Below are 15,320 nucleotides of genomic sequence, written 5' to 3'. Positions count from 1 at the left end.
CTACAAAACATCTGCTCAAAAAAGTAGTAGTGTTAAAATTACTGAACTATTCACATGAACAAAGTCAGATGAGTGTAGCACCTGTAACTTACATATAAAAAGCAAGTTTAAATTGTTTTGAAGAATTCTGTATAAGATATAAATGGTGCCAAAACCAGCATCTACTGATTTCCTTCAGTACTAATGGGAAAAGAGACACAAGTAATAAGTTGTGCTGATAAATTATTATGTTCCTTTTAATAAATCGCTCTAAAATGGGGAAAATAATTAAGTTCTGTTAATCTTAAATTTATTTTGTGAGCTCTGAGTTGATTAGAGCAGAGTGCTAATAAGGCCAAGGTGATGGGTTCGATCCCTCTATGGGCCATTCACTTTAGGAGGTGGATTTGAGGATCCTTGTGGGTCCCTTCCAACTCAGAATATTCTGTGATTCTGGGTGACTTAACATCAACTTTTTGATCCTGCTGTCCACTTTTGAAATGACCCATTCTGCAGGAGAAACAAGAATCCATAGATTTCATACTTACAATTCAAGATAAAATCTTTAGTGGATTCTTGAGTATAATGTTACTCATGAATCTTTCAGTGATTTCTGACTTCCTAGCACTTTGTGGTTTTACTTTTAATTCCAACTGTAAAATTTTAAATCCATGTTTAACATTTTGGTTTTTGGCATATAACTTGCCTTATTTGGTTTGATGAGGTTTTTTATAAATTTTTGTTTGTTATGTTCTTTCTTGTTAAGCCACTGTCTTTACTACTAAAGTAGGATACAATCCATTGGGTTGAACAGGTTTTCTTTTCTACCTCTTCCAAAGTCTTTTTTTTTCCCCTTTTCAAGCTCAAACCTTCATTTTGGCCTTTCAGTATGAGAGAACTGTAACTGAATCTAGGAGAAAGGAGGAGGGGATATAGGTGCCATAAAGTCAGTGCCACACACAAGGTGCATTCCTGCAATCTGAAATGACCCCTGTGCAAGTAGCTCTTTTAAGAATGAATATTTATGCCTGTGTGGATGTTCTTTCTGAAATGCTTTTTATGAGTGTCTGTCAGAATGTTGCAGTTTTTTCAGGAATGGCCTTTATTCACGCACCTTACAAATTTTTATCATGCTGTTTCTGATCCTGAGAAAAATTGGGGAGCAAAGTATGTGAGATAGCTTATGCTATTGGTTGTAAGACATTTGTTTTGATATCCAGGATGAATGTGTAAAAGGGTGACCAAACCTGGCTCGGAACTTCAGTGCAACGAAAGAGATATGTTTCATTTTCCTAAATGGTGCTTGAAATACAAATTCTGTTTACATATAAATTATATGGAAATATGTTGTAGATAGAATATATAAGCTGTAGTCCAATTAAAGCATTAACAGTTAGCACAGGCATTCTAAGAATCTTTCAAAGATAACCCCAAATTTCTTTATCAAAATATTCTTAAGTTACATCATTGCATTAAATGTTACAAAAGTAACATTTAATTAAAATTAGTATGAAATGAATAGTAGCTAGATGGAAATACACATTCAGCATCAAGTGGTACTGTACATGAAAGGGCTCTTACCTCTCAGTAAAGATTTGTTTACAACAATGGTTTCCTGATAGCTTAGGATATTATTATATTATACATAACTGGGCTAAATTCTGTTTTCCTTACATATGTGCTGAATTTTCACCAATGTCACCAGAACCAGGTATGTGTAAGACAATATGGATTTTGACATGAGACTTTTAAAAAACTGAGTTTTGTCTTTTTTTAAATAATTCTGTCGTACGCATTATAATTATTTGTAATGTCTCAAATTAATATAGTTAAACAATGGCTTTAAAAGTCCATGTATGCATATGCCATTTTGAAATGCTGTATTCTTCAGGATATACTTTTCTGCTTTCAGTTTAAAATTTCTATTAAACAGAAAGCAGGAAAGGTATCTCTACAGCACTGAATTATTTCTTTACTCATCTGTAAATTAATTGCAGCTTTAATTTCCGTTTTTTTGTTGTGCCATAAACTGATTCTGAAAAAAGACTAATTTTTATAAATAGGTATAGACTGGCAATCTGATGCCAATACTTGGACCTTGGACATTTTATCCTCTATTATAAGAATATAATAAAAATGTAACATTTCTATAACTCTAGCAGCCCTGGATCAAAATCTAAGCCCTTGAATGGCATTAACTGTAACCCAGGCCAAATACATGTTTTTATAATCACTGTAACAGGGAGGTTTACCTTTGAACTTTAATGTCACTTTGTAAGTCACTTCATCACCCAAATCTTTTAATATGGAAGGAATATAAAGTAACGGTGCCTGAAAAGTGCAACTGAGAGAGTCATTACAGGGCTAATGACATTCCTTTCTGTGTAGAAACATTGTCATTCAACAAAAAACAGTTTGATTTTCAGTGGAATGTCAAGTTTAATGATGAGGGCATATCTGTCTAGTCAAGCAGTTGGGAGAGCAGTTTAAGCTCATCTGTTAATTCTGAGCCCTGTCGCTGGAAAGGACCTGCAAGAGACCAACCATTAACCCAGCACTGCCAAGTCCACCACTAAACTTAATGTCCCTAAGCACCACATCCACACCTCTTCTAAAAAGCTCCAGGAATGGGGGCTGAACCACTTATTGTGCAGCCTGTTCCAATGCTGGACAACCCTTTCAGTGAAGAAATATTTCCTGATACCTGAACTAAACCTCCACTGGCGCAACTTGAGGCTATTTCCTCTTGTTACCTGGGAGATTGACACCCATCTCACTACAGCCTCCTTCCAGGAGTTGTAGATTGTGACAGAATCTCCTCTGTGCCTCTCCATTGCACCCAAGGTAAAGAATAGTAGTAATTACTGACAGTACATATTTTATAACTCAGGCCTCAACTTCACCTGCCAAGAAGCAGTCAGTAAAACAGTGATGTCATTTTTTTGTGTGCATTCTTTCGATGATAAACAGTTCTCAGTGTGGCTTAACTATGCTTATAATATGTTTACTAATTTAGAGCCTACTTCCAGTTTTATCTACTCTGTCATGCTGAAGGGTTGGGGTTTTTTTCCCATGTTATAGCTTTAGGCCAAAGTCCATTCTAAGGGAGCAGACAGATTTTTATTTTATTATTTTTAATTATGATATGATGTTTGAGGGAATTTCAGACTTCATTCATCCAACAGTTTTACTGTTTTGCAGTAAAGGGTCCATGTGACATAATTTATGGTTTGCTGACAGTAGAAATCGAAGGGGCAGGGGGAATGAGAGATACTTACATTAAATATGTTCCAGAATTAGTTCTGTAAGTGTAATTCTATAAACTGCTTTCGCGGTCTTATGAGGGCAGGAGGAAAAAGAGTTGTAATGCAGTCATGCCTGCATGCAATTCTTGTTAGGCACAGCAGGTATGAATATGAGCTGCTTAAATGCTTACATTTTTGTAGACTTAAAACTAATCTAATATCTGACTGGCTTACTCCAACATTTGGGCTCCTGGTGCCCTTCAAAGAACTTCAGCAAGTTTAAATTTAATTTTCAGCCAAGGTACACTTCTTACTTTTCATACTTTATTACTTTGCAGACAGCTTAAAAATAACCAATACAAATTTAAATCTATGATGTGTTTTAATGTTGGGCTATTGTTTCTGTTACAGACTTACAAAGTGGTAGGGGGCTAAAATGGCTTCTGCAGGTGCCTAGTAAACAATTCTGTTTCTGTATCTCAGACAAATACTATCATTTGCAAGCTGCTTTGTTTTATTACAAAACTGACAGGCTTTTAAAAATGAACAAGAACATGATACAGTTTTAAAAGTCTGTGAATTTTTTTTAAATTAATTACTCTTTCAAATAATGATGAAAACATACAAATGGTGTGCTTTGTACTGAAAAACCCAGTACAGGGGGATGGGATAGGAGAACTCTAGAACTCAGACTTATACAGAAATAGTATTGTGCAATTCATGTTACCAGCACGTCACTTTTAAAGGAATCAAAGTAAGAATCCAAGGAAAAGAAAAATTGATGTAGAAACTTTCTTCAAGAGCTTAGACAGAAAATTATGTTGTGCACTTAGTAAGCCTTTACTGTCTTGCATAAAACAAATTTAACTCCTGGTAAATCTTGGTAGTTACTCACAAATCATTACCCAAAAAAAAAGAGGAAACAAAGTCTAACCAGTAATACATATATACCTCTTCCCTTCCCACACAGAATCAGTAAGTGAGAATAATACTCAATACATTCAAAGTTGCTAGATCCAAATATTTAGTTCTTGAGTTTCGAGGTGGTTGTAGCTTTGTGTTATATCCAGGTTTTCATCTTAAAAGCATGAGCTGTTTTGCAATAAACCTTTTTAACCTGTATACACACATTTTGCCTTATTTGCATTTCAGACATGGAGGGAATGCTGTAGTATTTAACCTGCCATAGTCATCTTCCCCAAACACTGTTCTTCAGAAAGTTAGTACATATGACTTTTCAACTGCTTTTACCAAATCAAAATACTTTCACTCTATTTTCTTTGTTAAGAAAAGGAAATAATTGTAACTACACATTGCTTTTAATCCCCCCCATCCTCAGTATAGCCACTGTGGGAATTTAGGAGGGGACTTTTTAAAAGAGTTTGAACAGAAAGGGATGTAATATTTAAATGCCACTGTGCAAAAAAAAAAAAAGAGAGAAAAACCTTGATACTGTCTTTAAAGCATGCAAGCATTGATAAAATTTTATTTTTTGCTACATGAAACCCCCTGTGTACAAATCAGTGTAGAGGATTTTGTAAGGGATTTTTTTTTTCATCTCTTGCCTAATAGTTGTGTATTTTAGAAATCTTATTTCAGTAATAGTTTTGGGTTTTTTTTGGTCAAGACTCTGTTTTCAGTATCATGCCCTTGGCTCTGGATTCCTGTATAATTTTTGTCTATTTTGTGTATATAAAGCATAGAATACTGAAAAGATTAAAAAGGGAAAGTGGAAATGCTTAGTCATTGTTTTGACTGGAAAATGGCAGCGCTGTTCGATATTTTGAAAATGTTCTCCAAATAGGCATGAATATATATGGTTGTATTTGATATCACTTTTTTAAATAAATATGATTATAGCTTCTAATGTTCCTCACTTGACCGATGTATTTGAATACTTGCTTTCCCTTACACGCTGAGTGGGCGCAGGATCATCAAACATTGAAATTTCATCTCAGGTATCAGTGGGCTTTGCACCAGATGTGTGGATGCACATCAGCAGTGAGGTAGTTTTCTGTTGCCCATAACTGACATTTCATCATCTCTGATGTCTTTGCATCTGTTGATACTCTCGAATTTACATAAAGACACTCCTGTTAGGGAAGAAAGTTGGTGCCCATTATAGTTACGTTACATCTTTAAAAATTATATGCTTTCTGATTTTAAAGAAAGCTACTGTTTCCTAGTTTGGTGCCAGAATACACATTCTTTTTGTGATACAAATGCCCTGTTTTTGTAGCTTAGTTAATCCACAGCGTACACTGGATTGTTTCTGTGCACCCATATCAAAAGTGGATGAAGTCGGCTAAAAAAATTAGTTGTGATGCTAAATAGTCCATTTCTAATTTTTCAAGAGCAGTAATTAAAAAGAGTGGGACAAAAAGCCCTGTGTGCTACTTTATTGTCTACTTACCGTACTTGGTACTTAATTGTAAAATTAACCACAGTAAAAGATATTTTTATCATCCTTAAGTATTTTAAAAGTCCGAAGGACATCCTTCAGACTCGGACACTGATTTGTTATTGGCATAGGGCCCAAGTCTGTCCCGAGGGGCGGGTTCGCGTTATTACGGGCTGTCACTAATCTCGTTAATCGCGACAGGCCGCCAGCCACTGTCCCCGGCATCCTCCGCCGCGCGCTTACGCCATAAATCCGCCCCGCGGCGGCGCTCTAGCCCGACCGTCCGCTCTCTAATGGTGTTTTAGGAGGGGTTGTCATGCGGCGCGTTGAGGTGGCAGCGGCGGAGCCGCCGGCAAGGAGCCGCTGAGCCGCGACGGGACGGGACGGGACGGGACGGGACGAAGCCGAGCCGAGACAAGCCCGAGCGGGACAAGCGGAGCTGTGCCGGGAGGAGCCGCTGAGGCGAGGGAGTCGGGAGGATGCGCGCGGCGCCGGCGGAGGAGTCGCCGATCTCGGTGTGCTGAGCCCGCAACAAGAGCCGCGACTTCTCCCCAGCGAGGAGAAGGGAGGCGAAGCGGCGCCCCTCGGCCCGCGGGAAGCGGCCGCAGGGCCCGGCCGGCGGGGCCAACCGAGGCCGCGAGCGCTCGGAGCAGCGATGGCGTCGTGGCTGGGCGGCCTGGGCTCGGGGCTGGGCCAGTCCCTGGGGCAGGTGGGCGACAGCCTGTCCTCGCTCACCGGGCAGATCTCCAGCTTCACCAAGGACATCCTGCTGGAGGGCGCCGAGGAAGTGGGCGGTAAGGGGGGCTTGGAGCTGCGGGGTGGGCCTGGTTCCGCCAGGGAGCCTTTCCTCCGGCTGCCGGGCTCCTCTGGGACCCGCCGGCCGGGAGGAGCTGCTCCTTGCTTGGTGCCTTTCAGGAGGGCTGCCGGCTTTGCTGCTTTTGTTTCCGTTTTTATTCTGCCCCTGTGACCTCAGGATATGGAGAATAAACAAACATATTCCCTGGCTGTAATAGCATAAGTGAACCTGTTCTAGGCTTATTATTCGGAAGTTTCTAATTGCGTGAAGTGTTGTGTTGATCCGTAATGAAAGCACACAAACAAACAAACAAACACTCTTCTTCCATTCTGCTTGCTTAGTTTATCTAACCCCCCCCCCGCTGATTAGCTGCTTTTTGACTGGTTTCATGAAACTGCCGCGTTGTAGCAGTACAGAGGTTGTTTTGCCACTGGTGTGATCTAAGTCTGACGTGTCACTCAGGCAAGGGTCCAGTGTTTCTGGTGGTTTTGTTTATATTTCAGTTGGGCCCAGACAAACCTGTCAGGTTCTACAACTCTCCTACAGCCAAATAGGAGAACATGGCCCTTGTTTTATAGGGATTAGAGACTAGAACAATTTATGTTTAAAACAGAAAGAACAAAAAAGCCAAGACATCAGTGTAAGATATTCAGTAAAGCAATAGTAAATCTAACCTAGAATATATTATTTTCTTTGTATTTTTAATAACATATTTTGTTACAAATTTTTAATACTTTTTTTCTCTTAAGCAGTTCTATAATGTAATAAATATCAGTAGGTTAATTCCCCTAGTATTGTTTACCTTCTTGTAACTATAAATTATTTTAAAAACTAGCTTTCTCAAATTGATGGTAAGAACAGCAACCACAAAGAACAGCTGAATAGTCCTCTTAAATATGTGATTAAGCAATTCTACTTCGTTTGCAACCTCTCATCTATGAAGCATTATGAAAGTGTACTGTGAAAGTGTGTATTGTATAAATCTCGTTGGCAAGCTGATGCTACATGTCTCATATGGATGGGTTTTTTGGTAATACAGGTAAAACGCTCAGAAGAGAGAAATTTATTCTTATAAGTGTGAAATTATCTTTTTTTTTCTCTTTTCTGAAAGACTTGCTTAGAATTGTTTTAAATTTCAAAGTCCATGTTAGTTTAGTTTGGAAACTTAGGCTCCTGAACTATGCAGTCACCTGGTGTGTTTGTTTTGCTTTCATAAAAAATAAATTGTGATTTCAGTTCACATATTTGTGCATGAGTTTGTGCAAAGAGATGTACTGATGCTCAGTAGTTACTTCCAGGTGTACTTCACTGCTAAATACTGCTGAGAACAACTTTGGTGTCCTAAAAATTTCGGAGTAATAGATTGATTGCTAGACTTGAGGGTGTAAAAAATCTGGTGGCATCCAAGTACTCATCTGTAGAGACTTTAAAGTACTTTGTGGCCCAAAGAACATTTTTTAAATAGTTCCTTACTTTCCTTTTTTTAATTTCCTAATTTCCTAAAGCAGTATAAAGTAAGATATGTATTAATAGCTGTTCTTAACTGCTGTCTACTTAACAGATTAAAAGGATTTTAATAAAAATGAAAATTTTCACTTTCTTTCAGATGCAGCAACGGAACTCTACGTGTCCAATTCTAGACTCAGAGAAATAGAAAGTATTAATGCAGCACAAAAGTTTGAAGTAAGAAACTTTGGAACACTATTGTAATTAAAAGCAGTACATAACATTTATTTTGTATAAAGGTGAAATATTGCACTGAAATTGCTTGTCCCTGGGTAAATCTAGAAACAAGGGTGATTGTGATATTAGAATGTGACTTTTTGTGACAAACTGCCATCAGTCAGGGAGATACATTGTGTTATTGGATTATGCATGTGGTGCAAGTTTTTGCCTTTTGCTGCATCCCTGACTGTACCAGCAGCTTCAGGCACAGGGTGGGTGTGTTCCCTGGTGATGTTCTCTCTCTGGGTTGCCCTACCCTGTGGTCATTCTGACGTAGCTCTGGCTGCTCCTGGACTTCCAAAACTGTTTACAAATCCCATGTGCCCTTGTGGAAAATGGCTTTCTGCACTTACAGGACTTGACCTTGTGGCTTTATTTATGACTCTAAACCAATAACTTTCTTTTATGTCTTCAGTCCTCAAGAGCACTGTGAAGTTAATGTAGTATTTTGGGTACATAACTGTTCCTGCTCTTTCTAGTTTCTTGCCAGCTGCTGTTGGAGAGATAACACTGAATATTAGCTCCAATTTGTGCGTTATGGCCATTCTTAAATTCCACCTGCGAATCTTTAAGATGTAATTCAGGCCTGATTTTCTTTTATTTTTTTTTTTATTCTTGGCATTTACCTCTGGTCATCACAAAACTTTTATCTGAAAGTGAGCCAGAGTCCATGCCATATAAAAACAGAAAGCTTGGACGTGAACCTGATTTTTGGGCCCACACTTGGACATTGCTGTTACTTTGTTTTTTGAATGAAATAACACGAGAAATCTGTACAATTTAATTTATTTCTTTACTGTTCATTACCCTTGTGCTTTTCTGATTCTTTAAGAACTGTGCCGAGTTAACCAACGTTAATTTCTTATTTTTGCTAGAATGATAGGCTGAAAAAAGTCTGTAGTGACTTAGAAGAAAAGCACGAAGCAGCAGAGTTGCAAATAAAGCAGTTATCTATAGAGTACCGCAATCAGCTTCAGCAGAAAGAGGTAGGATACAGAGTAAAATATCTCATGTATGTCCAATATTTATCTGTTGTGGTGTTTAAGTTCTTTGTTACAGTATCTGTTCTCTTCCAGTAGAAATACTGGTCACACCTATAATTTCTTGTTTTGTTAATGTCAACTAAGACATATATTTCATTGTGTCATGTAATGTAAGCAGAGCTGTCGGGGGATAGCTGAGATGGGAAAACTCTGGGAATGTCGTGCAGCTGTCAGAATTTCTGTTGTTTCTGGGATCGCTGTGAGAAATGACACTCAACTGCTTTGTATTTCTGATTCAGTTTCCTTTAAGGAAGACAACAGGAGCAAATTCTTATTTGAAGCAGTTATTTTGTCTGTAGATATCGTTATTTATCTTAACGTACACAATTAAAGGGAACAGAGCTAGCTTTCCAAATTTGTAAAATGCCCCTCTATGATGGAAACACCAGCTTTACAACCTACTGTGTAACATGAGATTTCATAGCCTTTTAAATGAAGAAAGTTGCCAGTATGCCTAGAGTTACACAAATGTAGTTTTATTTCTACTTTATTCATAAATGCATGTGAGAGCTCGAGGAAGCAGAATTCTGCTTCTTAAATACAATAACAGAGGTTTTATGAGAAAATTGCGTGCAGCTAATTTCACTCTCTTGCAAATATGTAGATTTTCAATACACTGAGTTGTTAAAAGAAGTAAAATGTAATAAAAATAACTGGGGAGGCATCATGTATTGCCTGACTTTCATGTCTGAATACCCTCTTTATATATTTAAATTTTTTTATAACCTGTTAGCCTGAATCTTGTTATAGTACTTGTGTACCTTGACTGCTAAAAAAAAATACATGTCCTTTATAACACATGAGCTAAGACTGCATTTCTCTGCTATGAGAGCATTTTGGTTTTGGTTTGTTTTTTGGGTTTTTTTTGGTGAAAGGGATCAGTAATTTGTGCTGGGGGGGAGTTGTTTGGTTCATATTTCATAACACCACAAAGAGTAAAGTAAACTGTATTTTGATATTCTTCTTATTCAAACAATGCATTTTATTTTGTATATTCAGGTGGAAATCAGCCATCTAAAAGCCAGACAGAATGCGCTACAGGAACAACTGCAGAAAGTACAGACAGCTGCTCAGACTGCACAGTTAGGAGCTGGTGTTCTGCCACCAGCCACTGCTTCAGCTTCCTATGTTCCAGGGGTCAGACATTCCTCAGGTTTTGAAGGAGATGACATGGATTTTGGAGATATAATCTGGTCACAACAAGAAATAAACAGATTGTCCAATGAAGTTTTGAGGCTCGAATCTGAGGTTGACCACTGGAAGCAGATTGCAGTGGTGAGTGGTTTTGCCTCTACTTTACCCTTCCCTCTCCCTTCCAAATTATCATTTCCATTGCATTTGGTGGTTTTGGAGTGGATGTTTTAAGAGTTCATACTGAAAAATTTCTAGAAGCAATATATTTCAATGGAAAAGCTGAAACCTCTTGCTGACACGTGACTGGGGACACATCCAGTGACTGACTTCCATATGCTTTTTTGTGGTGCTTTTATGCATAATTTGTCAAGTTAGGTAAAGGGGTTTATGACCATTTGCTTAGAATGCTGCTTCAGGGTTTCATTTTTGTGCAACCTTTCAAAAAAATATTTTACTTCTTCCTGGCTCTAGTATTGATGTTATATTGATAGCACAGTACTGTTCAAAGTAATAGTTGGATACTTGCATACTGGTTTTACTTGCTCTTCTCTCAGTCCTTGATATGTCAGTTATAATTTATGGTCTGTTGAGACAAGAAAGAGTATAATCTTTCAAGCTGTTGGTGATGTGGATCACCATTTTTCAAGGTATAGCCTGATTTCAGAGGTATGCTTTTCCCATGTGGAAATACTCAAAATTAAGCAACCCTGTTGCCTTATTACATGCAATAATACCTCACACTCCAAACTTTTACACATATGCATGTAATAATAAAAATCCATGAAAAATTAAAATGTTTCCATTATAATGTTTTTTTTTTTAAATCAAAATTACTGTGGATTTTGGTTTTGCTTCATGTTAGCTTGATTGTTTTCTACTTTTGAGTATCAATAGAGGAAGCACTTACATGAAAAATACACATATTTATCATAATTTTCATATGGATATGTTGTTTTTCTTTTTTCAGTCCTCAAAAGTGCAAGGCACAGATGATGCTGAACAAAGTGAAATATGCAAACTGCAGAATATTGTTAAGGTAAGATGACAAACTCATCTTTTCTTAAGCCTTTATTCTTCGTGGTTTTGCATATGGTCACATGACTTGTAAATATTTTAACTACCACTAGCACTTACATGATTAAAAATGCATGTGGGCATGTAATAGCACAGCAGTATTGCAGTCAGCAGTACAATATTTAAAAACAGTTACTCTGAGAAAGGGTATTTGTATGATTTAATACAGTATGTAAGCTTTACAAAATTACATTAGTATTTATGAGGGCAAATCACTTTGTGAAGCTGTTGGTGAGTTATGAAACTGAAACAGAAAATAATTTCTCCTTTCTTAGAAACATCTTGCCTTTTTTTCATTGAAGATGCAAAATACGAATTTGCTGTCATCCCTGAAAGTTACTGGAAATATGTCCTAGTGTATCCACTTCCTTTGTAACACCTGTGATCTCTCTACATTGGTTTAATATTTGCTGTTGTGTAGAGCATACTATTTGTAAAAACATAATTTTTAAAGGAATTTCATTAAACGTTTAAAAAATCCTGATCAACAAAAATCAAGAAACTTGATGTGTCCTGTGAGAGGTTCTTTTAATAAATCCTTTAATTTGACTGGGGAAAACATCTTACTTTTTATTACATTGTTTTTTCATAAGATGCTGTCCTATATTTTGCCATTTTGTTTCTCTAATGATATTTTTTAGGAGCTCAAACAGAATTTAAGTCAAGAAATAGATGAACATCAGCATGAACTGTCAGTATTGCAGGATGCACACAGACAGAAGTTAGTAGAGATAAGTCGTCGACACAGAGAAGAACTGAGTGAATATGAAGAGCGAATTGAAGAGCTTGAGAACCGATTGCAGCAAGGTCTTTGTTACCACATGCTTTCTTCTTCATTTCATGTAGAGTGAATTGTGGTTATGCATTGAATATGCACGTAGCAGTGTAGTAGATACCAAATACATGATGTGTAGGAATTCAAATTTCAATTTCATTTCAGCTTTCTGTTTAAGATATTTGTGTCCTGTCCTGTGTCTTATATTCACTCTGGTTGGCTTGAACATTGAAATGATAGCGTTTCATCTCTGGCATATATCAATCTGATATACATATCAGTCATTGTGCTCTAAATTATACACTTTCTAGGTTTTTTTTCAACTTACACTGAATATAGGTGTGGATGAGACATATAGAATTGAAGATAAGAAAATATCAGCACATAACTTTTGTGAGAAGTACTCTGTGCCAATTGGGTTACTTCGGAAAGCTCAAGGATTGGGTAGTGAGGCACTGGAACAGGTTGCCCAGAGAAGTTGAGGATGCCTCATCTCTGGAAGTGCTCAAGGCCAGGTTGAATAGGGCCCTGAGCAACCTGATCTAGTGGGTGCAACCCTGCCCATGACACAGGTGTTGAAACTGGATGATCTTTAAAGTCCCTTCCAGCGCAAACCAAACTGTGATTGCTGTAAGGACCAGTCTGTGGTGGGACTACAATGTAGGAGAAGCTCATTAGTTCCCACAGAGAACTTTTTGTTGTCTTGTAGGTATTTCACATTCCCTAAAAATACCCTTGTCAGGTAGGTTTCCTCTAGGGACTTCTTTGCACAAATATATAAGATTTGCTTGTAAACCTCTACTTTGTTATCTGTTAAAACTTGGACTTCTTAAAGAGTATGTACTCTCCTGGAATGAGAGATCCATTCCCTTCTTGGTACAAAGAGAAGTATTCTCACAGCCCCTTTACTTCTAAGGTAGTACTGATAAGGAATTTTTTCTTAAAATCAGATGCCTATTAAGATGTAATTGTTTTTACTCCACGTACATACACCAGCAGGCCTAATTTAATGAAGTCAAAGGCAGAAATCCTTTTTTTATTGCATTACCAGTTATCTGCAAAATAAATACTGCTCGCTTTTGAAGAAGTACAATATTTTATATTTTTGTTTAGTTTATTCTGTCTGACAACATAATAGGGACTGGGGCAGGGGCAAGTGAAGTGAATTCACAAGCAGTGTGCTTTCATTTAATTTTTTTTCTGTTCACTCTTGATGATGCCTTTTTGTATGTTCTGACTTGGAAATTACAGAGGATTGTACAAAAATATGGATGTCATGATAGTATGATGTATCTGTAAAAACCTTATTTCTGAAAAATGTTTTTCTTCAGGTGGAAAAATTTTGTGCATCATTTAGCAAATTATTTGTAGCGAATTTTTCTCTATAGCAATCATTTGGCAAACCTTTGAAATTTAATTAATTAAATTATAAATAGATTTTGCATCAATTTGAATTAGGTGGCATTTGATAAATTGTTCTTAGAAAATTGAGGGATTCCAAGCCCTGATAAATTACCTTCTATCATCTCCTCACCAAGAGAGGTGGGGATCAAGTATATTCTAGTTAAATTGCAAACAAAATATGTCTTGCAACCCTTACCTTTTAAAATTATTTTGAGCCAGGTATATCTAAGTATTCAAGAAGCTACTTAACAAACCTGTAACATGTATAGCACAGCCCCAAATGCTAAACCTGTTTAAGTAAGCTTTCTGTTGATGATGATCGTGTCTTCGTTTTAGGCTATTTCCCTCTGTCAGGAGAAAAGGTGGAAGAAGAGACTTAAGTAGAAGATCTAGAGTGATGGTTTTGGTTAATATTGCAAACAATATCTTTTGCCTTTTAGATGGTGTGAGCACTGATGCCATGGATGACTCTAAAATTACTGAACAGAAAAAAAATGCTCAGAGTCTACAAGGAGGAAAAGCGGCAGAGTTGCAGGTTGAGGATGAAATAAGAGAGTTAAATCACAAATTGTCTTCTGCCAAAGCAGAAAACAAAAATCTTCTGAAAGAGCAAGAATTGGCAAAGCTAGAAAAAATTCAACTAGCACAAGATTATGAAAAGCTTAAATATGAGTTTAGTGTGCTTCAAAGATCTGTGGCAGAGCAAGATGCTCTCCTGAACAAACAGGAGAAGCTCCAGTCAAAGACATCATTACCACAAGATGTTGTCAGACTACAGCAAGCATTATCAGGTACTAAGACTATGATTTTTTATTAAGGTTTTTTATTTTTAGTCTATTTTCACAGGCTTTCACTTTTAAAACTCAATATTTTATAAATTTGGAATAGAATATGAGGATATGTACCTTTTAAATGTTGCTGCTTTAGAAAAGCATTATCCATTGAAGTAAGGCTAAGCAGGAGATGTAATTAGGGCTAGCATGATTATCACAGGGGTTTCTGATAGGGTAAGTAATCATGTCTGCCAATGGTTTGGTAGGGGTTTTTTTCTTTAAAAGTAAGTAAACCTCAATAGCAGTTGTTCATTTAAATCCTGAAAGTACTTCTTTTGTGTGTATAAAGGCACTCGGTTGCTAATATCTTCTCCTTAAGGAAACACTGTCACGTGCCAGTTCAAGAAATATATATGTAGGTAGAAAATACTTTAATATTGCATAACTGATAAGCTGCAGTACCAAAGTCCTCCTAATGGGGAATCAGTTGTAAAAGTAACATGCTGCTTTGCAGTGGTGACTGATGGTATGTTTGACAGCATTGTGCTTGTCATCACAAAATGCTGTGAAACTATTCTCTTCTGAGCAGCAGAGTTCTGTAGGGGCAAGGTGGGAGAATGATTTGGTTTTATCATAGTTTGAAAAGTAGTAAAATTATGTATTTTATTTCATTTTCTTTTATAGAAGCGGAAAACGAAATAGCAAGACTTTCCAGTTTAAATCAGGTAAAGCAATTTCTAAATTAAGCCAACAGAAAAGTTCCTAACAGTAGTAACTGATAGAAAACACGTATTTTGGCACCATATGGGAGTTTTTTGAGCATTCATACTTCTACATAAATAACATTGTAATGTAAAAGGAAATAATTGTTTAATTCTATAATTGCACATGGAATTGATGGAAACAATACATTTTGATTTATGAAACTCCACAGTGTATTCTGTTAAGGAAAACTAGTGGAGTTCCACGTA

General features: G+C 37.0%; 1 protein-coding gene across 2 annotated transcripts in view; it reads left to right on the top strand.

The window, feature by feature from the left end:
- The first annotated feature begins 6,280 nt into the window (after positions 1 to 6,280).
- TRIP11 (thyroid hormone receptor interactor 11) overlaps positions 6,281 to 15,320 on the top strand; it is a 29,346-nt gene continuing 20,306 nt past the window's right edge. For both annotated transcript variants that reach the window (XM_018082246.2, XM_018082247.2), the window contains exons 1-8: positions 6,281 to 6,419; positions 8,028 to 8,104; positions 9,022 to 9,132; positions 10,189 to 10,464; positions 11,291 to 11,359; positions 12,039 to 12,204; positions 14,017 to 14,367; positions 15,034 to 15,074. In XM_018082246.2, coding sequence (XP_017937735.2) covers positions 6,281 to 6,419; positions 8,028 to 8,104; positions 9,022 to 9,132; positions 10,189 to 10,464; positions 11,291 to 11,359; positions 12,039 to 12,204; positions 14,017 to 14,367; positions 15,034 to 15,074 — 1,230 coding nt within the window. The remainder of the gene's footprint in view (positions 6,420 to 8,027; positions 8,105 to 9,021; positions 9,133 to 10,188; positions 10,465 to 11,290; positions 11,360 to 12,038; positions 12,205 to 14,016; positions 14,368 to 15,033; positions 15,075 to 15,320) is intronic.

Source organism: Manacus vitellinus, unplaced genomic scaffold (assembly GCF_001715985.3).
Source record: "Manacus vitellinus isolate BGI_N305 unplaced genomic scaffold, ASM171598v3 scaffold_6_pilon, whole genome shotgun sequence".
NCBI lineage: Eukaryota > Metazoa > Chordata > Aves > Passeriformes > Pipridae > Manacus > Manacus vitellinus.
The sequence above is the reverse complement of the archived record's forward strand: the minus strand, read 5'-3'. Positions and strand labels throughout refer to the sequence as shown.